General features: G+C 41.4%; 1 protein-coding gene across 9 annotated transcripts in view; it reads left to right on the top strand.

Annotated features, from left to right (window-relative positions):
* The first annotated feature begins 1,005 nt into the window (after nt 1-1,005).
* The window catches only part of PIKFYVE (phosphoinositide kinase, FYVE-type zinc finger containing), an 87,739-nt gene continuing 61,092 nt past the window's right edge, over nt 1,006-27,652 (top strand). For 3 of the 9 annotated variants that reach the window (XM_040984574.1, XM_040984571.1, XM_040984575.1), the window contains exons 1-11: nt 5,322-5,705; nt 7,271-7,420; nt 7,670-7,705; nt 11,813-11,931; nt 13,373-13,544; nt 17,402-17,609; nt 19,892-19,981; nt 22,438-22,576; nt 24,742-24,899; nt 26,249-26,360; nt 27,202-27,349. In XM_040984574.1, coding sequence (XP_040840508.1) covers nt 5,534-5,705; nt 7,271-7,420; nt 7,670-7,705; nt 11,813-11,931; nt 13,373-13,544; nt 17,402-17,609; nt 19,892-19,981; nt 22,438-22,576; nt 24,742-24,899; nt 26,249-26,360; nt 27,202-27,349 — 1,504 coding nt within the window. In that variant the 5' untranslated portion in view covers nt 5,322-5,533. Of the gene's footprint in view, nt 1,090-5,321; nt 5,706-7,270; nt 7,421-7,669; nt 7,706-11,812; nt 11,932-13,372; nt 13,545-17,401; nt 17,610-19,891; nt 19,982-22,437; nt 22,577-24,741; nt 24,900-26,248; nt 26,361-27,201; nt 27,350-27,652 lie in introns of those variants that run through there. The other 6 variants (XM_040984570.1, XM_040984576.1, XM_040984569.1 and 3 more) reach the window with 5 other exon arrangements.

Here is a 27,652-nt window from a genome sequence, read left to right on the forward strand (position 1 = left end):
CCAGTCCAGTAGGATTGCACCCGAAGGTCCCTTTGTTCTAGACACGAGGAATGGAGGCGGGCTAGGGGAGAGATGCAGGTAAATTGTGTGTGTGCTTGTGTGTTGGGTTCTACAAGTCATCCCCGGCTGCTTTGGTCAGCGCATGAGAGCCTTGGTTGCTGGACAGCAGTAAGGAGGAATGGGAGAGGAAGTGGACTGCAGATCCGCTCAGTTGAACTCGGTGACCACCTGTGTAGCCACGGGCAGCCTCGGGTGGAGCTCTGCAGCAGCTCAAGGAAAACTGCGTGGGACCCTGCCGAAACTCTGAGGACGAGGATCTGCAGCTCCCTCTAGATTTCTCTGCTTTTAGCCCTCACCTGCCAAACCCGCGGCTGCTGTCCTCAGGTCCGTGTTTTCTGCAGTTAACTGAGCAGTGTCTCAAGAGGACAAAACAACACGAGGCTGGCAAAGCTGAGCCAGACGGGGTACGCAGCACAGTGTGACAGGGAACTGCGGCGCCACTATTTATTCTGAGTCAGGAACCAATTTCTTTCCGTGGGTATGAAATGGGTACTATATAAACCCCACTTTGCACACTAGACCTCCTAAAGACACTGGCCGTTTGTTTGGCGCAGTCAAACCAGTCTGAACTCTTCGTTCTCAGCAACATGTTACGAGTGCCCGCAGTATCCAACATATACGGTAACCACGGTCCAGCCTGCACCCAACCGGTGACCCCGCACGCGTGACGCTCACGCGCGGTCGGCCTGGCTCCTTCCAGCTTTCCGGGAAGGCTGAGACGGCCACGGACGACTCTCTCTGGGCTGGATTCCTTCTGTCTGAGCCTCCGCCTCGAACGTCGCGCAGGCGGGGAGGAGGGGGCGGAGCCGGCCCCTGAGGAAGGCTGTGGATTGGAGAGGAGGAGGGCCAGGGGGCGGAGCCTTGGGGGGAAGCGAGCCGCCGCAGCAACCGTGTAAGCAGCTTTGCTTCCTGCCGCAACCGCCAGCGGCTGGAGTGAGCCGACCCTGGGCGGTGGGCCGACTCGGCGGTGGGCCGGGCTGTCGGCGCCGGAGCCTGGTGAGGCGGCGGCTGGGGTGGCGGGAGGCGCAGGTAACGGCGGGGACGAAGGCCGGTGCGGGCCGCGAGCGGGCAAAGCGGAGGCGAACGCTCCGCCGCGGGGGTCCGGAGGCCGGGCTGCGGCGGCGGCTGGGCGCCGGGAGGCCGGGGAGCTGTGCGCTGGACCGGCCGGGTCCTCGGCTGTCCGTCGTCCAGGGAGCGGGCTGTCAGGGAGAGCTTTCCTTGGTGTCCCTCACGCCGGGACACGCTGCGAAGCTGGCTTGTCCTGAATGGATCGGCTGTGGCGTGTGTGAGAGGAAAAGAAAGTTCGTGACCGGTCCGAGGGTTTCAGATGTGCTTCTGTTTCCTTAAAAGCCGGTGTCCGTTGCTACCTCAGGCGATTCCATGCCTGTTTGTATTTCAGAGTTTCTTTGCGGGAAGAAACTTGTTTGATCAGTTAGCGTTGTGTCTCTGCCTGGGATGTTCCCAAGGAAAGGGTGAGGTTGGACCGCAGGGGTACTTGTGGGAGTTTGGGGCCTGTGGTGTCGAGATTCGGGAACAGGAGGAATGCTGGTATTCCGTGGGAAGTTACTGCCGCGCCTCGGATGGGTCTGCGTCTATGTAAATCACCTGTGCGGTACAGCCTAGAGCAGTTAGTATGGCTTTTCACGGGGGAAGACGTTCCCTCTTACGCCTTATGGGTTGCGAAGAACCGTATTTGAATCTCGTTTTCTGGCACTCGAAAGCGCTCAGGTCGGTGTTCTTTCAAAAACGGCGCCGCCTCGTTTGCCTTGGGTTGATGACAGGGATTGCACAGGTGAAGTGTCCTCTGAGAGGGCATGCTAATTTCCTATGTTCTCTCCCCCTCTCCCGCCTTTCTTTCTGAGAAAAGCAGAGACGAACGCCTTGGTTTCACTTTGGTGTCTTGGTGAAACATTGAACGAATGTAGCTTTGACGATGGAAGCTGATATTTCTCATATTTAGCCATCCTGCGTTATTAGATAACTCTTGGAATGTTTTTAAGTGTACTTAGAAGTGTCTGAATGGTGCCTGGGTTTTCTATCTGTTAAATTTTTGATATCGGCTAATTTATTCATCTTTTGATAGCTGATTGACCTTCTGATTGGCTATCAGCATGGGGTTAGGTAGCAGGACCCTGTAGATTAGAAGCCTTGGCATAAAGCCACATGAAATGTGGGGGAAATGTTACAGGGCTTTGGAAAACTAGGTTATTACTCTAGTAATGTGTCAGATAGCTGTTGCTTATACCAACCAGCTATTAAACTGCCAGCGAACAAGGGGGAGAAGACAGATTTTCCAGGACGGGGGTAACAGTTACTAAGATGAACTCTCTTATGTGGTTGTATTACATATATCCGTTTCCACCCAGGGAGGGTATTGGCATGGCAGTTTTATCTGTGTGTATGTCCAAAGCCTGGGACAGCGCTTGTGGACTGGTGCCTTTTCAGGTAACTCCAGGGTGCTTTAGGCAGGTTGCTAATTCTGCTCTCAGGTTACCTGAGCCATCAGAGGCGGTTTGCTGAGGTCCGATGGGTGCCACTGCTGTCACGCTGTCCTTTCTTTCCAGGTCTCTTTGTTTTTTAAACCTTTCTGAGCTTATCCTTGACCATCTTTGGGCTTGCTGGGGAGTCACTTCTGTTTGTTTCCTTTAGCAGGGCTGTCTGGCAACTCTGAAATAGAATTTGATTTTAGAGACCTTCTTTCCCCTGCTACTTCCTCTACTGCTTCCTTCCTCTTCCTCTTTTTCTTTTCCCTCCCTTCCAACAGACATGTGCTGCCCAAATCTGTTCACGTCAGTGATTTCATTTCTGCTTTAAATGATTTACTAAAGTATTAGGTAAAGTCCTGAGTAGTTAAAGAATTAAGGTAGGTTAGAACTAGAAATCTGTTGAGAGCTGCAAAAATCATTTTGGCCTGAGACAGCTTCGCTCTGCCGGTGGCATCTCTGTGACTCCCCAGGGAAGGAGGTTTAGGGTTACTGCATCTTGGCTGTGTGCCTTCCAGGGTTATTATAAAATTAAAAGTGAGGTGGCAGATATGATTTAAAGATGATAAGGATTTTATAACATTACAATGTCCTCATGATGCAGGTGTGCATTAGAATAGAAATGATAACATTTTTTTAGCTATTTTTGCATGGTTCTTTGAAGTATACATCAAAATGGCAGAAAACTGTAAAACAAGATCTTCCCATCTGCTGGTTCACTCCCAGATGGCCACAGTGGCTGGATCTGAGCCTATCTGAAGCCGGGAGCCTGCAGTTTCTTCTGGCTTTCCCACACGGGTGCAGGGTCACAAGGCTTTGAGCCATCCTCCACTGTTTTCCCAGGCTATAAGCAGGAAAGTGGAGCTGCCAGGACATGAACTGGTGCTCATATGGGATTCTGGCACTTGAAGGTCAGGATTAGTCAGTTGAGCCATTGTGCCAGCCCCTGCAACTGTATTTTTTAAATTCATTTTTATTATTTATTTGAAAGGTAAAGTTGGAAAGAGAGAGAAAGATCCAGTCTTCCATCTGCTGGTTCACTCCCCAGGTGATAGCAATGGCCAGGGCTGGGCCAGGCTGAAGTGCTGAAATAGGTGCTGTATTACTCTGATTGCATTGTGAGTTCGGTCCTTTAGGACAGAATTACTTTTTTATTTTTTAAAAGGAAAATTTTGAAATAAGTAAAATAAGACTGGAATTTATATGCATAACTTTAAAATGGTATTGTGCATTTTGTTTATAAAAGCTATTTGTTTATTTGAAAGGCAGAATTATAAAGAGAAGGAGAGAAAAAGAGGGAGGAGGGCAGTTAGGATGAGAGAGAGGTCTTCCTTTGCTGATTCATTCTGCAAGTGGTTGTGATGGTCCTGGCTAAGTCAGGCTGAAGCCAGGAGCCAGAAACTCCATCAGGGTCTCTCACATGGGTGGTGGGCCCAAGCATGCAGGCCATCTTCTGCTTTGTCAGAGCAAGGAGGTAATCAGGAGCGAAACAGCCAGCGCTCAACTGCCCGCTGATGTGGGATGCCAGGGGCCTAGGTGGCAGCTTCACTTGCTGTGCCACACTGCTGGCCTGCATATTCTCTTTTTCCCATGGGAAGTCTTAACTCTAACTGATATGAAATACTCTTTTCCTCCCTTCTCACATTAATGCCTTACCCCACGTTTTTAAATTCAATATTTCTATGATTTGAATATGAAGTTTAAAATGAGGTAGTCTTTATGATAATTTTCGGTGATTGAGACCTCTTCGTCATGGTCTAGACAGTTGTGTTTGTCAGGCTTTGGAGTGTACGGAACTGTTGCTGTCCTGCAGCGACGGACTTGGTGCACGGAACCTATAAAACACGCGTGGGTGGACTCTGACTGATGGTCAATAGCTGAAGTTGATTAGTGGCATCAGATTTTAGAGACAGAAGGTCATATAGGATAAGGGAGGAGATATTGAGCTTATCAGTGGAACCCATCAACTGTTTCTATATTGTCTTTTTTTTTGTAAAGATTTATTTTATTTTTATTGGAAAGGCGGATATACAGAGAGGAGAGAATCATCTTCCATCCGATGATTCACTCCCCAAGTGAGTGCAACGGCCGATGCTATGCCGGTCCAAAGCCAAGAGCCACTTCCTGGTCTCCCACGCGGGTGCAGGGTCCCAAAGCTTTGGGCTGTTCTCGACTGCTTTCCCGGGCCACAAGCATGGAGCTGGATGGGAAGCGGGGCTGCCGGGTTCCGGCGCCCATATGGGATCCTGGCGTGCAAGGCGAGGACCTTAACCACTTGCGCCACTGTGCCGGACCCTCTATACTGTCTTGTTTGGAACTTTTGTATATCCTGTTCACATGCTATCCACTAAGCTGTCCTCATACAAATGATATCCAATCAGTTATACAAAAAGTATGTATTCGGCTGTTCTCATACAAACATTATCCTATCAATTGGTTTTCTTTTTATTTAAAGATTTGTTTATTTTTATTGCAAAGTCAGATATACATATATATATAGAGAGAGTGAGAGAGAGTGAGAGAGGAGGAGAGGCAGAGAGAAATATCTTCCTTCGGATGGTTCGCTCCCCAAGTGACTGCAACGGCCATTGCTGCGCCAATTCGGAGCCAGGAGCCCAGATCCTGTTCTTAATCTCCCACACGGGTACGGGGTCCCAAGGCTTTGGGCCGTCCTCAACTGCTTTCCCAGGCCACAAGCAGGAAGCTGGATGGGAAGCTGGGCTGCTGGGATTAGAACCGGCGTCCGTATGGGATCCTGGCGCCTTCAAGGCAAGGACTTTAGCTCTCAGGCCTGTATCCTGTCAGTTGTAATCCTGTGCTCATTGACCTTCTAGGGTCACAATGTCCTTCTACACTGAACTATTTATTATTTAGCTTTCATGTGTCTGAATTTTCACCAAATAAGATTTTTCAGATACTTGGTGTTTGAAATCATCTGGCTTGCTGAGGAGCTCATTTTTGTGGTTTCCTTTGTTTTCTAGACTCATGAAATGGCCACAGATGAGAAAACCTGCCCGACACTGGACTCCACTAGTGATTTGCCTCGATCTCCTACAAGTCCTTCTCATCTCACACACTTTAAACCTCTGACCCCTGATCAGGATGAGCCTCCTTTTAAATCAGCATATAGTTCTTTTGTGAATCTGTTTCGATTTAATAAAGGTAATTTTTTTTTGTAAGTATTTACTTGTTTGCTTGAAAAGCAGGGTTAGAGAGAGAGGTTTTGCTGGTTCACTCCCCAAATGGCTGCAGCAGCCAGGACTAGCCAGGCCAAAGCCTCAACTCCAGTCAAGTCTCCCACGAGGTGACAAAGTCCAATCCTAGGGCCATCCTCTGCTGCTTTCCTGGGCACACTAGTTGGAACCTGCGCTGGAAGTGGAGCAGCGTGATTTATGAGATGGCAGCCTTGTGGGCAGCGACTTTGTGCCACAATACTGATCCTGAGAAGTTGTTTTTTAATGAATTGTTTTTAGGTAATGTGTTTTTTCTGTAGAAGAGAAGTTTTTGAACAATATTTTTGCCTTTGATTTATATTTTCAAATGCGAGAAACTAATCCCTGTTGTAAGGAATTTGGGGATGGATGTTAGTAGTTTAACTCAGAAATTTTACCAAATGTAACTGACTTCTGATAGTGGCCATGTTTAAATTGCAATAAAAACTGCTTAGTGCATTTTTAAAAAAGATTTATTTATTTTTATTGGAAAGTCAGGTATACAGAGAGGAGGAGAGACAGAGAAAGATCTTTTGTCTATTGATTGACTCCCCAGAGTGGCTGCAGTGGCCGGTGCTGCGCTGATCCAAAGCCAGGAGCCCTCTGGGTCTCCCACGCTGGTTGCAGGGTCCCAAGACTTTAGGCCATCCTCTCCTGCTTTCCCAGGCCACTAGCAGGGAGCTAGGTGAGAAGTGGGGCTGCCGGGATTAGAGCTGACACCATATAGGATCCCAGTGCGTTCAAGGTGAGACTTCAACAGCACCAGACCCTACTTAGTACATTTTAAAGTAAATAATCTTTTATTTGTTTTTTAAAAATTGTATTTGTTAGAATGGTTTTAAATTTCTAGAAAAATTGGGAAGGTAGTACAGAGAATTCCTATATACCCCCATACCTAGTTTCCCCTGTTAATGTGTTAGCATGCCTTATTTTTAAATTACTGACTTCTTACTGATTTACCATTATTAACTAACACATGTTTTATCTATAGTTCTTAAGTTTTTGCCTCACATTCTTTTTTAATTATATGATTGCATTCAGGGTGCCACATTACCGTTAGTTATTATAAAGTAATACTTCTCTTCAACAAATGTGTATTGAGTTACTATTATGCCTTGGGCACTGTTTTAATAGTGCAACCAATCTATCCTTTAAGTAGATGAAAAAGAAAAAATCCTCACTTTTGTGAAGCTTTTATTCTATAGTTAATGTGCTATATTCTGTATTTTATATTTAATAAAATGGCAAATTTAATGAAAATGAAACATAGAATGAGAGTACTATTAATGATCCATAATTTTTTTCTATTTGTAGAATAAAGCATATTTTCATTTATTGATCTGTGTTTTTACCTCTGAATTTCTTTCATACTAAATTATAAATACTATTATATATACTTACATTTATGTATACAATATATGTACATTTTTGCCTAAGAATTTCATCTGTTCATTGCTCTTGACTGAGCTCTGAGTCTTGTTTTTTCAAATAACCTTGAGCTTCCTTTCACTGCAGAGAGAGCAGAAGGGGGCCAGGGGGAGCAGCAATTGCCAAGTGGTAGTTGGGCTAGCCCACAGCTCCCTTCAAGAACGCAGTCTGTGAGGTCACCTGCACCCTACAAGAAGCAGCTCAATGAGGAACTCCAGCGGCGTGCTTCAGTGCTAGGTAACCGGTGTTCTCACTTGGCCCCTCTGCTGAGCCTTTCTTCCTCCACATTGTATTTTCCAGGTGATTTACTGAAAGCTTTTTTGCTATTCACAGTTATCAGGTACTCCTCAGAATGAATTGTTACCCAGATAGTGCAAAAAGTTGTTGATGTCTAGAAAATACTTCTAAGCATGTCATTAAAGTTTAATTTAGGTAAGACACAGATTTCTTGACTGTTTGTTGATTAATTACCTGCTTGGGTTTCAGCAGACAACAGTTTGCAGCATCCCCAGGAGAACACAGGTTAGTTTCAACTGTGTGAATGAACTCTGCCTCTTCTTGGGGCTGATGTGCATGCCTTGGGCTGCAGCACTCTGTCACCTCCATTGGCGGGCTGCCACTTGCTTTTGGGGTACAGACTGTCATTGTGGCTGGGTGAGCTGAGCTCCTTGTGCTTGTTTATTCTCCATCCTGGTCTGCTACGCAGTCACCTTCATTTTCATGCTCATCTCATGAGTATTTCCTGGGGATCAGTGTCTGAATCAGGAAACTAGAGAATGAGGTGGATTATATTTTATTTCTGTTAGATTGTTAAACTCAGTTGAGTGGTTCACTTAATTCAAGGCGACAGACGACAGCAGGAGGTGGCTTGAGATAGGGGAAAGGATGAAGCATTGGGTATAAACAGATTGTGTCTTTTCTGTCCAGTCTGCCTTTTGAGTTCCTTGGGTGAGAAGTAAGTTCAGACAATAGTGGTTGGCAGAAGACATTTATGCCAGCTAGGACCTGATCTAACAAGAAGGCAAGACCAAGCAGCAGCTGTTTTTTTTTTTTTTTTTTTTTTTTTTAAATCTAAAGCGTGTAGCAAAGCAGAACTCCCTAGGGCAGAGAGTCTCAGCATTTGAAAGAAAAGAGATGGGGAGGGGCAGAGTGAGATAGGAATTCTCCTTAGTTAAATCCAAATCATTTTCTCTTTAACTTTTAACTTCAGTGATCTTTTCTTTGCTGTTGAAACTGCTCTGTGCTGTGCTCTAATTTGAAGAGAGTTCATCTTCTTTGTTTTTTAATATTGAGTAGCTAAGAGGCTGGCCTTGTGGCAGTGCCACTGTGTGCAACACTGGTGTTCCATCCAGAACGCTGACTCCGATCCTGCCAGGCCTGGCTGGAGTTCTAGACTCCTGACTTGGCCTGGCTCAGCCTGGACATTTAAGCCACTTGGAAGATCTCCCTGTCTCTCCCTCCCTTTCTCTAACTCTGCCTTTCTAATAAATCTTTAAAAAAAATTGGAGTTGGTTTAAAATCTGTATTTTTAGGGATTACTAGATGGCAGCTTTCAAACTTTGCTTTTGGCATCATGCTAAACTTGAATTTAAATATCTCTAGGTACCCTGTAATCCCTGGTTTGCTGCAGTTCCCTCTATTCCTTGTTATCTCAAATTGACCTGACTCTTTGAGTCTGAGGACAGCTGGGACTGTTTGGTCATTAAGTTCCTATCCCTGTTAAAGAATTGTAATTCTGTAGTTTACTACTTCTCTGACATGAGGGAGGTTAATTAATTATCTAGTTTCCAATTTGCAAAAGAAACAGTTCATTTCTCTAGAGGCAAACTTCTAGATCAAATTTTCTCGGGATCTCTTTCATGTTACTCCAAGATCTGTGACTCTGCTTGTTCCAGGAAGGGTCTTTTTCATCCATTGCTAAAGGGTGCTGTTATTAATACTCTTTTATATTTCTAAGTGGCTGAATGTAAGTGACTCCCCAAATTCAGTATTGCCTGTGTTAGTACGAGTTTAACAAGTTTTATCTGTTTTACTTTTTAACTCGAAGAGTCGCTTTATGTTATGATAAGAAAAATTTGGTCATTGTGATATATACCTACTTGCTTACACCATCACAACTGAAGTTATATGATGAAATTCAGATGTAACTATAGAAAGGTAAGCCTTTCAACATTTTGTAAGCATAGATGCAGTTTAATTATTTTAGTAATTTAATAGTCTTACAAAAAATTTATAAATTTAGGTTTAGTTACCAGCCTTTCATTTCTTTGTAATCCTTTTTCCTGCCACACAGCCAAAACAAAGAACATCTAAAACAAATCTGTCTAAGGGTGATTCTGTGTAGGATGTTACCCATTTTCCTGTAGTACTCCTTTTCTCAGAGAAATTCATTCATTGTGAGACCCATAGTGGATGCCTCAGATACAAATGGCATTGGATCCCATAAGCACTTTGTTTTTTAGTTTTGTAAATTAGCCAGAGTAAGAGATGAAAAGCAATAATAACGGAATACAATAATTGTTACAATATGCTGTAAAATAAATTGTATAAATTTGATCTTAAAAGAATCCAGAAACACTGCTATTTTGGCGTTGCAGTTGACCACAGATAACTGAACCAGAGCAACCACAAGAGCATAGGTAACTGAAACAGAGAAATGAAACCATGGAGAAGTGAGCACAGCTGTATTGGTTTAAGCTAATAGGATGCTTATTCTTTTTAAAAAATTTTTAAAATACTTTATTTTTATTTTTTAAAAATATTTTTATTTGAAAGGCAGATTTAAAGAGAGGATGAACTTCCACCTGTGGGTTGACTCCCCAAATAGCTACAACAGCAGGAGCTGAGCCGGCCTGAAGCCAGGAGCTTCTTCTGGGTCTCCCACCTGGGTGCAAGTGGCTCAAGGACTTGAGCCATTCTCCACTATTTCTCCAGACCATAAGCAGGGAGATAGATCAAAAATGGAGCAGCCAGGACATGAATTGGCATCCATACGGGATGATGGTACAGCAGAAGGAGGATTCTTGCTACATCACTGTGTTAGGCCATTCTTCCCTCTTCCCTTCCCTTCCCTTCCCTTCCCTTCCCTTCCCTTCCCTTCCCTTCCCTTCCCTTCCCTTCCCTTCCCTTCCCTTCCCTTCGTCTTTGTCTTTGTCTTTGTCTTTGTCTTTGTCTTTGTCTTTTTCGCCCTGAATCAGTAGTCTAGTGGCTAAAGTCCTTGCCTTGCATGTGCCAGGATCCCAAATGGGTGCTGGTTCATGTGCCAGCTGCTCCATTTCTCCTCCGGCTCCCTACTTGTGGCCTGAGAAAGCAGTCAAGGATGGCCTAAAACCTTGAGATCTTGCACTCATGTGGGAGACCAGGAAGAGGCTCACTCCTGTCTCCTGTCTTCAGATCAGCTTAGTTCTGGCCATGTGGCCACTTGGTGAGTTGACCAGCAGATAGAAAATCTTTCTCTGTCTTTGCTTCTCTCTGTAAATTTATTTATTTCATTTATTTTGCCGGGCCCTCTTCATTTTCAGCTTACTTGAAAAGTATCCAGATAGAGATAAAGAGAGAAATAGTTGCTGATTCACTCCCCAAATGCCCCAAATAGCCAAGTTTGGACAAGGCCAGTGCCAGGAGCCTGGAACTCAGCCTGGGTTTCCCTTGTGATGGCAGAGACCCAAGCCTTAGAGTCATCATCTGCTACATTTCAGGGTGTATTTACTCCGAGCAGGCACTTCGATAGGGGAATGTAGGTATCACAGCAGTGCCTTAACTGCTTCAGTACGTGCCCACTTCATTGCTCGTCATACCACCTGTCCTTCACCTTTAAGTTTTATAATCACTGATGCCAGAGATAGATAGAAACTTCAGTTGCAACTCTGCTATAAAATAAGGAAGCAATTGATGGTAACTTTGGAAGATATAATCCATAATGGCTACAGAGCTGGAATTTGGGCTTTATCTTATCATGAGAATGTAATTTCCTTATTGTTTCCATAGTAAGTGATCCCTTACACTTTGGGGCTGCAGAGCTGAGGCAGTGATAGGGAGGGTTAGGATTGTCATTTTAGCAATTCTGTGGCAGTGTTAATCTCTGTGGACATTGGTCAGTTGTACCAAAAGTTTTCATCTTGCATGTTCTGAAGTCTCAGAAGCTTTGGGGGTTGGGGCTTGGGCTGTGTGTTTTAGGTTATCTGTTCTGTGAGACTGGTTGTAGGGTTTGCAGACAGAGTTAAATTGCCTGATCCTAATGCTTATTTGATTTTAGAGACCAATATAAATTAACCCTCTGGGATCACTTTCTTCTCTGCTACTTTTCTGGCAAGTTTTATGTGCTGGAGCCATGGGTACGAGAAATCATTAATTAATCATTAATTCTGAGCCATTTAAGTGATATATCCTAGGCCTGCACAACTGTTAATAAACTCAGTTCTTAAGTAACCCTTACCTGCTTGTGAAGTGGTATTTTTTGTGATAATAAATGCTTTTGGCAGCCTCTTAAAAAGACTAGTTTCAACTCTAGTCCATTACACTGACTGAGAGCACATAACAAATGCTAACAATAAGAAGTGCATTGCATTGCATACCTTGTGGTATATAGAAGCTTTTAGTAAGTTTCTCTCTTTCTTTCTTCTGACTTAGACACAAGGAGGAAAGCAGAGCCTGCCTTCGGAGGCCATGATCCTCGCACAGCTGTTCAGCTTCGAAGCCTCAGCACAGTGTTAAAACGTCTCAAGGAAATCATGGAGGGGAAAAGCCAGGTACGGTGTGTGGGCTTTGGAAGAGCACTGACTGTGCTTGCTTCGGCAGCACATGTGCTCAAATTACAAGACTGCTTATGAAGTCCTTGGGGAGGTCATGCCACACTCACAATGGTATCATGCTTGAAAGAAAGTTTAATGTTTCCTCCAGGTATAAACTATATTCTACAATATTTTCTTAACTTTAATCCAGATTGTTTTGTCAATCACCCTGTTTATAGTTAGTGCTTTTCGTGTTTTTAGCAGTGTTGATCAGTTCAACATCTTTATTGTGTGAATAAAAAGTAGTTAAACTTCCTTTTGTCTTCATGGATGTGCAGCTGGACCTAGCACTGTTGTTTTGAACATGACTACCCAAAAGTATCATAAATCATGTCCGAAGTTTGTGTAGTGCTAAGTGTGATAGAGCTACCTGATGTCATCCCATGGTCCCTGATGTGGAACATGCTCTGAGGGTTCTGCTCAAGTGGTTTTGGTAGTTCTGAAATGCTGTTGATCTCACTGCTCCCAGCCTTACCTTTAGTGTTCACCAGTGGTAATCCATGCTAACTAGCTCAGTTCAGCTCAGGTCTCCTACATGGGCTGGTACATAGCTCTGACCCACAAAGGTCCTCCAGCTTTCCCCCGCCCCCAAACTGCTTGGTCTCAGCCCCTTCACTTACTTGCAAGTCTAGTGGCCATGGGGATGCAAGTCCCTCAGAAGTCTTTCCTCACCTGCAGCATGATCCTTCAGCTGTCCTCCTTCCCTCAGATCTTCTTACCCCTTCCCTGGGCAATCCACAGGGCCTGCACTCTGGAGCACATGGGTTCCCCAGCCCAGCCTCCAAAGCCCAGTCTTCTGGTGGGGTGACGTGGGGTGATGTGCTGGCCTGGAGCTCTGCCTCTTCACTAGGGTCCTAAGCTCCTGGCACCTGTACTGGCCTGGGACTTTACTCTTCCTTAGACCCAAGTTCCAGGCCCATTCAAAGTTCTTGAAGCCCGGTCCGCCAGCACACTAAGCCAGTATGTTAACCTAGGGCTCTCCTCTCCCCTCCTCCCACTCCACCTGTGACCAAGCACATAAGGAAATCCCCAGGCTAGACCACCTGCCTGGATGTGAGCTCCCAGTTCCACCCCCAGACCTCTGGCAAGCTTGTCCTACTAGGTGCTGTTGCAAAGCACCAGGGCTCTCTTTTCTATTTTTTTTTTCTATCCTTGGACCAATATCCTATCTATAATTGTTCTGACTTTAATCTTTTTGGCAGGTAATGTTAGTCCTTCAGCGTTGTTCTTCAAGATTTCCTTGATCATTTTGGCTTTATGTATTCCCAAATGAATTTTGAAATTAGCTTGTTAACTTCTGCAAAAGAAACCTAGGATTTTTATTAGGTGTGCATTTTGCTCTTACATGCTGCTAATTTTCAGGATTTTCAAGAAGCCTTTGTCCATTTTATTGTTGCAGGATAGTGACCTGAAGCAGTATTGGATGCCAGATAGCCAGTGTAAAGAGTGCTACGACTGCAGTGAGAAATTTACAACTTTTCGGCGCAGACACCATTGCCGGCTCTGTGGGCAGATTTTTTGCAGTCGTTGCTGTAATCAGGAAATTCCTGGAAAATTTATGGGCTATACAGGTGAATATATTTCACTGGCAGTTCTACAGTTTTTAAAGGTTATAATCTAAGAGTTACAACACAGGACAGTCTTTTTTTTTTTTTTTTAATTCCTAACATTGTATTATGCGACACAGTTCCATAGGTACTGGGATTCCTCCCACCCCTCCCATAACCCTCCCCCCATGGTGGGTTCTTCTACCTTGTTGCGTAACCACAGTTCAGTTTTATTCTGGTGTAAGACACAAAGGTGCAAGAGACTTGACTTTCCTTTTGACAGCTTTCAGTCAAATAAAGTAGATCATGAGTGTCAAAAAGTTACTGAAATAAAACTGAATATATCAGAGCTGCTAGCAAAAAGCTGTTGTGGTGTTAAGATTTATTAGATTTAAGGTGGTTAGAGTGGATTTCTTTTTAGATTAATTTATTTTCATTACAAAGTCAGATACTCAGAGAGGAGGAGAGACAGAGAGGAAGATCCTCTGTCTGATGATCCACTCCCCAAGTGACTGCAATGGCCAGTGCTGCGCCGATCCGAAGCCAGGAGCCAGGAACCTGCCCTGGGTCTCCCACATGGGTGCAGGGTCCCAAAGCCTTGGGCTGTCCTTGACTGCCTTCCCAGGCTACAAGCAGGGAGCTGGATGGGAAGTGGAGCTGCTGGGACCAGAACTGGCACCCATATGGGATTCTAGCGTGTTCGGGGCGAGGACTTTAGCTGCTAGGCCATGGCCACCAGGCCCTATAATGGATTTCTAATTTGTATTACTATGAGGATTTTCAATTTACAAAGTACAGTTTTTCCTTGACTTATACACTGTGCTTTGACAAGTTGTAGCTAATACTCATAAGCAACATAGAGAAGCTTTAGCAATATAAAATATTAGTTTATTGAAATAGAAAAATCTAGAGTATTGTGTGATTTGCACATACAAAGTAGATAAAGAGAACACTTAACTGTCCCTCTTCTTGGTCTCACTTCTGTCCTCACCTGAATTGATGCAGAGTTTAGAATCTTATTTCCTTTGACTTAGACCATGACTACTGCTTTCAAAAGGCTTTGATCTTTTATTTTCTTTACCTCTAATTAATTTTTTATACTCTGTCAGCATTCTTTGTAAAAAGCTACTTGATCATACCAGGCTAGTTTGCTTAATTTCCTTTTATCTCCAGTACCCTTTTAAAAAAAATTTATTTGTTTATTCAAAAGTCAGAGTTACAGAGACAGAGTGGTCTTCCATTCACTGATTTACCTGCCCAGATGCCCACAGTGGCTTGACCCGTGTAGTGCCAAAGCTGGAGCTTCATCTGGGTCGCCCTCATGGTTGACAGGGTCCCAAGCACATGGACTATCTTCCATTTCTTTTCCCAGTTGGCAGAGAGCTGGATCAGAAGTGGTGTAGCTGGGGCTTGAATCACACCCATATGGGATTTTGGCCTTGCAGGCAGTAGCTCTGCCTGCCACACCACAACGGACCCTTGCCTAATACCCTTTCAGAGCTCCTGCTACCATTAAGGTGAAACGTGTCTTGTTAAGACTACTGGTGTTTTAGTTTCCTAGGGCTGCCACAAATTGAATGTCTTAGAACAACAAAAAATTGTTGTCTTAGCGTTCTGGATGTCATAAGTACCACAATAGTCATCATTCCACAGTTCAGGGAACCAATGTAGGGATCTGTTTCAGATCTTGGAAAAACCTTATAATGAGCTTGGGGAAGCATTGACCTCCTTTTAAGATGGACCCTTAGCTAGAACACCATTATCTGGCTTCCATAATCCCTTGATTTTTGATTGTTGGGCCACAATAATATTTTGGGTGCTGTGGAATTTTTGTCTGTTTTCAAACAGGGATGGGACATGTCTGGTGCACAGACTGTATAAGGCCCGTATAATCATTTGTTCTGGCCCTGCCAGGGCAACTGCAGGTAGGAACTTGAAATTCAGTCAATCTGTAGCAACTGTCTACTTTGCCTAGAATTCTTTCGGCACTTACACACACCAAGAAAGAATTTAATTTCTGCCCTTCTGTTTTATTTCCAGGGGACACCATGATCATTTCTTTAAGCTAATCTCTTCTGATTGCTGCTGTCTGTTTTCTGTTACAGAAATTATAGCCACCTGTTTTTGACTGTTAAGAGCCACTGCTTGGCCTTTGCCATTCTGGTCCATTTATCCCCATTTTATTTTTTTATTAATTTATTATTTTGGTATAAGAACTTCTGAAGCCCATGTGTAGCTTTTTTTTAGATGTATTTTTATTGAGAGAGAGAGAGAGAGAGAGAGAGAGAGAGAGAGAGAGAGAAGAGAGACAGAGAGGAAGATCTTCCGTCCTATGATTCACTCCCCAAGTCAATGCAACGGCCGATGCTGCGCCGATCCAAAGCCAGGAGCCAGGAGCTCTTCCGGGTCTCCCACACGGGTGGAGGGTCCCAAGGCTTTGGGCCGTCCTCGACTGCTTTCCCAGGCCACAAGCAGAGAGCTGGATGGGAAGTGGAGCTGCTGGGATTAGAATCAGCACCCATAAGGGATCCTGCTGCTAGGCGATGGCACCAGGCCCCATGCATAGCTTTTACATATGCATTTTACCATAAACCTTTTGATGACTTTTAACTGTAGAGAGAGAGATTTTGGTAGCTCAAGTGGCAGGGACTGGTAGTTTGAAATTCTCAGGGCAGGTTAGCAGACTGGAAACTCTTTCAGGATTTCCATCTTGCAGTGTTGAGACAATCTGTTTTTCATCTGGAAAGCTGTTAGTGCCTCTAGCTGTTTGAATGAGACCATGATTTTATGACTAGAACAGACAACTATGAAAGAATAGCCTTAAGATGAAAAAAAAATTGTACTTGTTAATAATTATGGTATCTATAATATAGTGAACTCAACTTTTTGTATCACTTTAGATTCCCGTTACTGATTAAAAAGCTTAAGGTAGAATTATTAAATAACATGTTAGTAAAACTCAATTATTTTGCCTGCTTTTAAAATATACTAAAATATTACAGAATCACACAAAAGCAATGTGAAAAATAGGCTGCAAATTAAAATGTGTGTTTGGACACAGCTGTATCCTAAAATTTTTTTAGAAATACTAATTAGCTTTGTCCTCTTGTGAATATATAGCTTTTATCTTAATTTTCACTGCATTAATTTCTCCTTGGAGCATGTCCCACATCAGGGACCTGGGGTGGGTGGGAGACTGGGTGCGGCTTTTCCCTTAATATTCCCCTTTACGTCAGATACATGAAGGAAACAATGTGGAAATAGTAGTCTTACCCACTTTCCTGTAGCCCTTGAACCTTTTTACCCTAATTAACTATGATAAGATTGTCAAACATTCTTACGTAGTTTTTACATCATATATTTGTATCATATGTAAGCCTGTTGCCTACTTTTTTGTTTTGAAAATTGTGCCCCCCTGTGGAGGCCTGTTTTTAGGCTTCATAACAGTCTTTTTCTCCTCTACTGCTGAGGAAGAATGTGATGTTTTATTTCTATTGGTTTATTTATTCAGTTGAATTTTTCTTCCCGTAAGATCCTCTGTTGCTGATAGAATCCCTGTTTTGTTTCTGTAACTTTGAAAAAACTGTTTCCTTAAGTGTAGTTTCCCAACATTACTGGGGCATGTTTCCTAATTTATTAAAAGTATTTGAAGTAAAGTGGATGTATAAAGGTATAGTGGACATATAAATGTATAGTTGATGGTTCTTAAGATAAGTAACATAACCAACAAAGTTATTTTACTTTTTAAAAATGTATTTTTTAGTTGTCTTTACTTGAAAGTGATTTCCTGTCATTAGAGTATTAACCCAAGCCTATAAAATAGTCTTAATTAATACATTACTGCTATCTTTATTAAATGTATTATTTTTGTTTTCTCCTAGGAGACCTCCGAGCTTGTACATACTGTAGAAAAATAGCCTTAAGTTATGCTCATTCCACAGATAGTAATTCCATTGGGGAAGACTTGAATGCTCTTTCTGATTCCACTTGCTCTGTGTCTGTACTCGATCCCGGTGAACCTCGAACACCTGTTGGGAGCAGAAAAGCCAGCCGTAACATATTTTTAGAGGATGATTTAGCCTGGCAGAGGTATTGTCCCTTAGATATATAGTTTTCTTTTTTTTTTTTTTTTAAGATTTATTTATTTTTATTTGAAAGGCAGATTTACGAAGCAAGAGAGACTTTTTGTCCACTGGTTCACTCTCCAAATGGCCACAACAACCAGAGCTAAGTCATTTTGATGCCGACAGCTTTTTCTGGATCTCTCACAAGGATGCAAGGGCACAAGGACATGAGCCATTCCTCACTTCTTTGCAGGCCGTAAGCAGGGAGGTGCCAGCCCCAAAGATATACTTTCCCTTAATTTGAGCCATACTGATATTCTTGTGAATTGGACTGCTTCTGGCTAATGTTTATTTCTTTGAATTGTTTCTACTAGTTCTCTATTACCTGCTTTTTTCTTGGCTTGCCTTCAGAAGAATTGTAGACATTCATGGATAGTGATGACATTGGCTAATTAGAGCATAGGCTCCATAGAGGCTGTGGCACAGGAGGCTACTCTTGCGCCTGCATCTCTTGTGTGCACCGGATCATATCCTGGCTGCTCCACTTCCGATTCAGCTCTCTGCTTTTGGCCTTGGAAGGCATGGGGAGATGGCTCAAATCCTTGAACCCTGGACCCACGTGAGACCTGGGAGAAGCTCCTGACTCTTGCCTTGGGATTGGTTCTGCTCTGGTCATTGTGGTCATTTGGAAGTGAACCAGTGGATGAAGGATCTTTCTTCCTCTTCCCTAACTCAAATAGAAATGAAATAAATCTTTAAAAAGTATATATGTGTGCATATATTTATATAAGAACTAAATGAGAAAAGTCTTTATACTCTTCTTTATTTGCTGTTCTGCTCTTGGCACCAAGGATGGTACATAGTGTGTGTATGATTTTGATAATATTTATTGAGTAGGCGACTGAAGTAACAGATTAGTGACTCCTAATGAAAGAAGGACCATCTAAGATTTGAACCGAAAGTATTTCCAAATGAGTTTAGGTAGTTTTGTTTCTATGGGCACATTTCTTGTCTTTGTATGTGTGTTGACTGCATGTAGGAAGCTGTTAATGTTTGCAGTTACTTGAAATTGAGAATTGTAGGCTTGTGAATATCCTTTTTTTTTTCTGCAGTGTTTTCCTAAGCAGAGTATTGAATATGAGTATGACAGTTTTGAGTTTTACCTAAGTCTTTCTGATAGATTTTTTTCTTTTCAGTTATCCCTTAGGAGAATGAGGAATGAGTATAATGAGTTTAAACAAATAAAAAATGAGTTACAGTTAAAAGCAATATCTGAGACTCTTTTGGACTTATGTGTAGCAGGAAGGAAAGTCTTGGAGGTCTTAACTAATTAAGATTCCATTTATTTGAAGTTAAAAATATATAAAATCAAGATAATGTATACGAATACAAAAATGCACAAAACTAATAAATTGTCTAGTAGAGATACCAGCATAATATAACTTAAAAATGAAAACAGTAATAAAAGCTTCTGGTAGTGGTTTCATTGAGGACAGAGAAATGGGGTTGAGTATGAGGAATGACAAACTTTAGTCAGTGGTAGTTTTCATTTGCTTAAGTTACTTGATTATCTTGATTTTTGTGACATATTCTTTCTACCTCATATCTTATACATTCAAAAAATAGAGTATATTAAAACTCTGCAGAAGGTAGGAATTCTTTCCTTCTTGCTTACTTTAGTTAGTAATGACTTTGATTTGTGCCTGATCCTGTTGTATAACTGGCAGTTGTGATTTAATAAAACAAACTGGGTATGAAAGCTTCTTGGTGTCAAGGTACAATGATAGTTACATTTTAGTTTCTGTGCTAATCATTTAATCATTCTCTCATGGTCATCCCTCTGCAATAGATGCTTTTTTCCCCCTTTTGACATATGTGGAAACTGAGGTTCAGAGATATTAAGAACCCAAGATTACCCATTTAGTGAGAGGGAGAATGAGCACTTGTATCTGTGTTTGGCTGATTCTGTTATTACTGTGGGGACTGAGAATGATGCATGTGAAACTCACAATTCTTCCATAATCATTTCTATTTTGTACATAGATTATGAAAGAAAAAGAGTTCTGTAAGTTAAGCCAATTTTGTTAATTTTTTGATGTTTCACATTCATTAAAAATCCTTTTCCATAACATTCTTTTAGCACTTAGTGCTTCTAAATTAAAGTTTCCAACATAAGGAATAGGAGTCATAATATCATCCTTTAATAAAAAAATTTAATCTGCTTTAAAATATTAAAGTACATTATCTGAATCAGATTTGCCTTTTATTCTCGCAGTTGATCTTAGTATTTCCCTGTTTTCTTGATAGTTTGATTCATCCAGATTCCTCAAATACTGCTCTTTCAACAAGACTTGTATCTGTCCAGGAAGATGCTGGGAAATCTCCTGCTCGGAATAGGTAAACTGCAAAATAAAAAAACTTGAATTTTGTGTCTGATTTTCATTTGTTTTTGTGGCAAGGAGAAGAACAAACAACTATTTTAAATGGTGGGATCTATTGTCGGACACTATTCTAGCTCTGAGTTAGGCTGTCATTTCCTTTTTCCTGGTCTCTTTCATTCTCCATAGCTCTTTCTGGTGTTCTCTGCTGGCTTCAGACTTTGGAACCTACATTGACTTCTGTGTGTGAAGTTCAGTAGGAAGACCTAAAGGATGTGAGGGAGTGAGCCATGTGGACGTTTTATGGGAGGATGTGCCAAGCAAATATGTATGACGGATTCGTGAGAGGGAACATAACTGACAAGGAATAATAGTAGCCAAGCAATTCTGTGTGTTTGAAATAGCATAGTCTTACATTTAATTGCCAATACTGTTGTTTATTCGAAGTGTTATATATTTTCTGTTTACTTTTAATCATTTTAAAAAAAGATTTATTTATTTATTTATTGGAAAGTTAGATATACAGAGAGGAGGAGAGACAGAGAGGAAAATCTTCCATCCGATGATTCACTCCCCAAGTCAGCGCAATGGCTGATGCTGTGCCGATCCGAAGCCGGGAACCAGGAACCTCTTCTGGGTCTCCCACATGGGTGCAGGGTCCCAAGGCTTTGGGCCTTCCTCAACTGCTTTCCCAGGCTACAAGCAGGGAGCTGGATGGGAAGTGGAGCTGCCGGGATTAGAACCGGCACCCATATGGGATCCCGGCGCATTCAAGGCAAGGACTTTAGCCGCTAGGCCATGCCGCCGGGCCCACTTTTAATCATTTTTTAAAAAACGGAAACTTGCTGAGTTTTTAGCTTTGGGCTCTTCGACCTGTCCCAGCCCTGTCTTAGGTATTTGGGAAATGAAATAGACATGGAATATCTCTCTCTCTCTCTGCCTTTCAAGTGAATGAAACAAATGGACATTAAAAAAATTGTTTAAACCTTTTTGCTAAACCTGTGGTTTGGACCTTAAATTATTTAAAAAAATAGCTTTATCTGGAGGAAGCACACGTTTTTTAGGGGAGACTGTTTTGAATGATAGCCCTTGTATTTGTTAAATTAGTTATCTGATACAAATTATTTAGTTCTGTGTTGTCTAACCCATAGATGGTTTTGCTGTTTATTCTTTATATAAAAGCTAAAAATAGGTTCAGTTTCTTTCTAGGTAGAAGCTTAGTTAAAGTTCTAGGTAAATATTTTTTATAAATATTTGATCAGTTGGGCTAGCTCTCTGGCAAGTGGGTAAGGCTACCAGCTATTGTGCTGGCATCTCATATAGGTGCTGATGTGGCCACTTGGGAAATTAAACCAGCAGATGTATGATCTCTCTCTGTAATTCCACCTTTCAAATAAATAAATAAAGCTTGATAAAAGAAAAGATTAATATGTTGATATTCCTCTAATTGGCCACTTATGTGATATAAGTGTAAGTACTCGTAAGTACTAATGAGAGAAGTAACTGTTTTCAAAATAAAATTATTTTCAATAATTTTAATGAATGAAATATATAATAATTGAGGATAATTTTGTTTTAGAAAAGATTTATTTATTTGAGCTGCAAAACTACAGAGAAGGGAATAGGAAGAGATCTTCCATCTTCTGGTTCTCTCTTTAAATGGCTGCAGTAGTTGAGGCTGTGCTAGGTTGAATTCAGGCGTTTCTGCTAGGTCTCACAGTGGGTGCAGGGACCCAAGCTCTTAGGCCATCTTCTGCTGCTTTCCCAGGCCACTGGCAGGGAGCAGAGGACACAGGGTTTGAACCAACATACCTTTAGGGTGCCGGTACTGCACTCTGAAGATATTTTAAAAATGAATCTAATGAGAAGAAAGGAAATTCTTTTGTGAATGTAACGTTTTGCTTAGTTGGAATTCAAAATTTGTGTGTTCCTTATCAGACAATCAACTCTAAAAACATAACTTTAGTTCATGAACTATACAAAAAAGGGCAAAGTGAATTAGGCTTGTGGGTCATAGTTTGCCTAGGTCTAAAAGATTATTTCTGCATTTAGTTGTCATTATTTATATTTGTCAGTTTATATATCATCACTGATTTGCATCTAAATAGTAGGTTTGTGCTTACTCCCTTTACAATAGCATCTATGAGCTAGGCATTGTTTTCCTGTAACTTTTCTAGAACTGTTTTTTAAAAAAACATGTTTCTGAATAATTTTAGACTCATACAAAGGTTATGAAGAGGCTCCAAAAACTTGTGAGACGTATGTGTTATTACTTGGTTGTATTTGAAGTTTTTAAAGTGCCTTTACAGGCTAGAAAGTTTGTCTAGTCTTGCAACCGTCACATCGTGCATATCCATTCTGTTTGTAGGCATATCATTCACATTGACAAGCATGTATTTGGCATTGATTTTTCTCTATAGTTCTATTTACCGGTGAAGAACTTATAACTGTGATTTCACTTTTTAAAATTTCCAGGTCTGCCAGCATTACTAACCTGTCACTGGATCGATCTGGTTCTCCTATGGTTCCTTCATATGAGACGTCCGTCAGTCCCCAGGCTACCCGGCCATATGTGAGGACAGAGACTACTGAGGATGAACGCAAAATTCTTCTGGTACTGGTTCAGTGTCTTTGGCCCTTTGCTAATTCTGAGTGTAAAGATTTATCTAACTAATATTTTATGTATATTACCCCTGCTTGTGGCCTGGGCAAAGCAATAGAGGATGGCCCACAGCTTTGGGATGCTGCATCTGCACAGGATACCAGGAAAAAGCTCAGCTCAGGCTGTTGTGATCACTTGAGGGGTGAACCAATGGGTGGAAGATCTTTCTGTTTTTCCATCTCTCTATAAATCTGCCTTTTCAGTTAAAGTAAAATAAAATTTAAAAAGTATATATTCATGTATATAAAAATGAAATAGCATATCTAGTAAGTAGGAAAATAGCTTAAGTATTAGAATCACTGGAGAGGACCCGGGGCGATAGCATAGTGGTTAAACAGTTCTCGCCTTGCATGCCCAGGATCCCATATGGGCTCAGGTTCTAATCCCGGCAGCCATACTTCCTATCCAGTTCTCTGCTTGTGGCCTGGGAAAGCAGTTGAGGATGGCCCAAAAGCTTGGGATCCTGCACCCACATGGGAAACCCAGAAGAGCTCCTGGCTCCTAGTTTTAGATTGGCTCAGCGCCAGCCGGTGTGGCCACTTAGGGAGTGAACCATTGGACGGAAGATCTTCCTGTCTGTCCCTCCTCCTCTGTATATCCGCCTTTGCAATAAAAATAAACATCTTAAAAAAAAAAAAAGAATCACCAGAGAAATTAGTCAACTAGTCTGCCCTATGTATATTTATACTTTTTTTATCCTTTTCATCAGGCGTGATCATAATTCAATTGCCTACATAATGAAAATGCTTAACTTTTTAGTTTGGTTTCAGGTTGCTGAAATGTTTCTCAAATGCAAGGGAAATGTTTCAGACATTTTACTGTGTTTGTGTGAGAATTATCAGTTTTTTGAATTTATGTTTAAAATATGTTCATGCATAGGAGTGAATCAGAAATGGAAGATAGGGTTTTTGTTTTCAGGATTACAATTTGAAATGTATTAGATCAGTGAGAAAGTTCTTGAAGTAAAATAATACTTTAATAAAAAAATACCAAATTAGGGCCCAGCACCGTGGTCTAGCAGCTAAAGTCCTCACCTTGAATGCGCCAGGATCCGATAAGGGTGCTGGTTCATGTGCCGGCTGCTCCATTTCCTATCCAGCTCCCTGCTTGTGGCCTGGGAAAGCAATTGAGGATGGCCCAAAACCTTGGGACCCTCCACCCGCATGGGAGACCAGAAAGAGGATCTGGGTTCCTGGCTTTGGATCGGCTCAGCACCGGCCGATGCAGTCACTTGGGGAGTGAATCATCGGACGGAAGATCTTCCTCTCTTTCTCTTCTCTCTTCCTCTCTGTATATATCTGACTTTGCAGTAAAAGTAAATAAATCTTGAAAAAGTATCAAATTAGTAATAAGATTATATGTTAAATAAAAATTTAAAAAAATAGGAAAGACCTTCAGCGAATGGGGTGAACTGGAGTTTGAAGGAGGGAATTGATTTGGGTGTGAGGAAAGTGCATATTACACTGAGGTGTGAGGCAGTGAGAGGTGTAGGTTGAATAAGGTTGGCATTTTTCATGGAGTGAAGTAGTGAGTTATTAGGAGAGAGTTTAACTTGTAGTCTGTAGGCAGGAGAGAGAGTGAAGTGATTTGGTTCTTCCTGGGGGAAGAAGAAAGTGAATTGTAGTCCTTACAGATTTAAGTTTGAATCTGTAGTCACTGAGCAATGTTGGAGGTTTTCTTGAGCTGGGAGTAATTTATGGAAGGCCACCTTCTATGAAAAGCTGACGTAGCAGCTGGGAACAGATGAGAATTGAGAGACTCAGGTGGACTGAAGGCTGCTAGGAAGAGTTACCTTAGGTCCGCATAATGAGTAGTTGTCTCCCTTTACCTTGCTCTGTCTCTGAAGAGTGCATTTTGCACTTGGGCAAATGTGCCATTGGTTGATAAGAAAGTTTTTTGAAATAGTTGATTTTAAAGAGGAATAATTATATTTAGGGCTCAATTAGATGAAGTTAAGAGTTCCCCTGTGTATATTTAATTATTAAATCATCTAAGTTCGCTAATATAAAACCCAACTTAAATCTCCTTTTCTGAATCTGAGAGTGAGTTATGGGAAGTGTATTAATAGGTAAACAACATCCATCTCAGGAGTGATTACTCTCTGGTGTTGATTACAGGACAGTGTCCAGCTGAAGGATCTTTGGAAAAAAATCTGTCATCATAGTAGTGGAATGGAGTTTCAGGATCACCGTTATTGGCTGAGAACACATCCCAACTGCATTGTAGGAAAGGAATTAGTCAACTGGTTAATCAGAAATGGACACATTGCTACAAGGTATTGTGGTTTTAATGAAGAGATTTTGCTGATTTCTTCCTTCCTTTCTTCTTTGCTTCCTAATGAGAGCATATATTTGAAGATGTAAGGGTAACATTTCTTGGCTAGTGCATTGTTTCATGGATTTGATGGTTAGGGGTTGTAATTACTCAACTCTCTTATCTAGGTTTTAAATAGAGAGTGGATGCAGGTTGCCAAATGGGATTACTTTCTGAAAAGTAGAAATGTGCATTTACCTCTAAGACAGAATTTTCTAGTAAAACGGGATTAAAGAATGTAGTTCGAGCTCAAGGCCAAAGAATTCTTCTGTTAGAGTTCTTTCCTGTTGACATTACAGCCTTCATTAACTACACTTGGAGAGTTCTAGTCGGCCTCACAAATCATTGTAAGAGAGTAACACGTGGAGTATTTTACCTTTTGTGTTAAGCAGGGAGCTGAATTGAAAGTGGAACTGCTCCGGTCAACGTGATAGCCTAGTGGCTAAAGTTCTCACCTTACGTGACTGGGATCCCATATGTATGCCAATGTCCTGGCTGCTCTATTTCCCTTCCAGCTCCCTGCTTGTGGCCTGGGAAAGCAGTAGAAGATGTTCCAAGGCCTTGGGACCCAGTCCCTACATGGGAGACCCAGAAGAAGCTCTTGGTTTTGGACTGGTTTAGCTCTGGCTGTTGTTGCCACTTGCGGAGTGAAGAAGTGGATGGAAAGAAGATTTTTCTCTCTGTCTCTTCTCTCTGTAAATATGCTTTTCTAATAAAAGAATAAATCTTTAAGAGAAAAAAGCAGAGTGGAATTGTTTGACTAGAGCTGGCACCCTTGTGGGATGCCAGTGCTACAAGTGGAAGCTTAGGATATGAAGCCATTTGCTGGCCCCTCAGTTTCAACAGGAGGGAAATATTCGTTTCTACAGATAAGCTGGGGAAGTGAAATAAAGCAGTATTGGATAAAATGTTTTAAAATTTGTAAATGTACAGTATAGTATTATTATCTGTTACACACATGCACACGTTTATGTTTGTAACTAATATTTACTGTTATTTAAGATTGTAAGCCGTGGGTAGAAGCCATGATATGTTCAACATTTTTTTTGACTGTTAAATACAGGGGTGTGAGTACTCAATAGATACTGTATTTAAACTTAGGTTTGATAATGGTTTCTTTCTCCTTTAATATAATACTTAGTCAAATCTTTCAGTTTGCTTTATGTCTCTTGTTTTATCCATAACTATCTAAGGACCATTTGAAACTCCCAATCTGATTAGAAATGAAAAAAAATTAAGGTTGTGTCTTGTATCTGCAGAATTAGCCTGCCTGGCTTTTCAAACTTTTAAATTTTGCTGGTCTTGATTCAGGGCACAAGCTATAGCCATTGGACAAGCAATGGTTGATGGACGTTGGCTGGATTGTGTCAGTCATCACGATCAGCTCTTCAGGGATGAATATGCTTTGTACAGACCGCTGCAGGTAAGTTTTAGTAGTAAGCTAGTTTTAAAGTCTTTCTTCATCTATGGGAGCAAAAAGTAGTTGATTTACTTGAAGATACTTTTTTTAAAAATATGTTTTTCGTGATGTTTAAGAAAGAAATTTTAAAACATTTTTTGGCTTAGTGATAATGAAAAAGTTGCCATTAGAATCAACCACACCATTTAGTGGATGTGGCTTTTCTTAAAATCAGATTTGTAGTGTTATACTTGCTTGTTGTTTAATATTGATGGTATTCAATTCAAGGTAGCATACACAATAAAATTGAAAGATTAAATGTACTGAAATAGATTCTTACTCCTTAGCACCATTAAATTGTATACAATGGCACAAATGAATAATTTCTGTTTGTTTCTGAGAAAGGGGAAAATTTAAAAAAATTTTTTAGCAGGAAAAAAAAGGTATACTTCACTTTTAGTTTGTGAATTGAAGATGAAACTCAATGATTAGAAAAGATGTCTAACCCCAGACTAGTGTATGTGTGATTTATTCAAACCTAACAGTTTTTTTTTTAGGGGTGTGTCTTAGAGCTGTTCTGCAGTTCTAAGTGGTCTTTGTTCTCAGAGCAAAAAGATAAGTGAAACACTGTGAAATCTGTGTCAAAGAATTGTTTGGTTCATAATATGTTACTTAACCTTTCAATAAATCTAGCAGTGTAATTTTCATTATGATGTTTTATTCTCTAAATGGTTTTTTTTGTATACATCTATTGAGTTGTTAGATTTATAGCAATATTGGGCTGTGATTGGTTCGCAGTGTGTCAGCCTCAGAACACTGTTAACCATTAAGGTCACTTCTTTGGATCCTGTCTTGGTCTTTTCAGAGTACAGACTTTTCTGAGACGCCTTCTCCTGATAGTGACTCAGTAAACTCTGTCGAAGGACACTCTGAGCCATCCTGGTTTAAAGACATCAAGTTTGATGACAGCGACACAGAACAGATAGCTGAAGAAGGTGACGATAATTTGGCTAGTGAGTTTAACTTTCTAACATTTTTAGTTTCTGTGGCTTATTTTCTGTGTATGTATGGTAAAGTGAATGTCTTGGCTTTTTAAGATGAAACCATTCTGCTTTATGATTTGAGTTCAACTAAATATAAACATCTAATAGCAATCCTTGTCTTAGATACAGTATTTTCTTGAGAAGCCAACTTTTCTGTAGTCTGTAGTTTGCAGCAGCTTAAAAATAACTTGAGCTAATAATATCGCAGCATGCAACCTTCTCACCTTTTCACTGTGATATCAGACTTTCTCTCTGCAGAACCTCCAATTGATT

Source organism: Ochotona curzoniae, unplaced genomic scaffold, assembly GCF_017591425.1.
Source record: "Ochotona curzoniae isolate NIBS_2020 unplaced genomic scaffold, NIBS_Ocur_1.0 contig_4148, whole genome shotgun sequence".
Taxonomy (NCBI): domain Eukaryota; kingdom Metazoa; phylum Chordata; class Mammalia; order Lagomorpha; family Ochotonidae; genus Ochotona; species Ochotona curzoniae.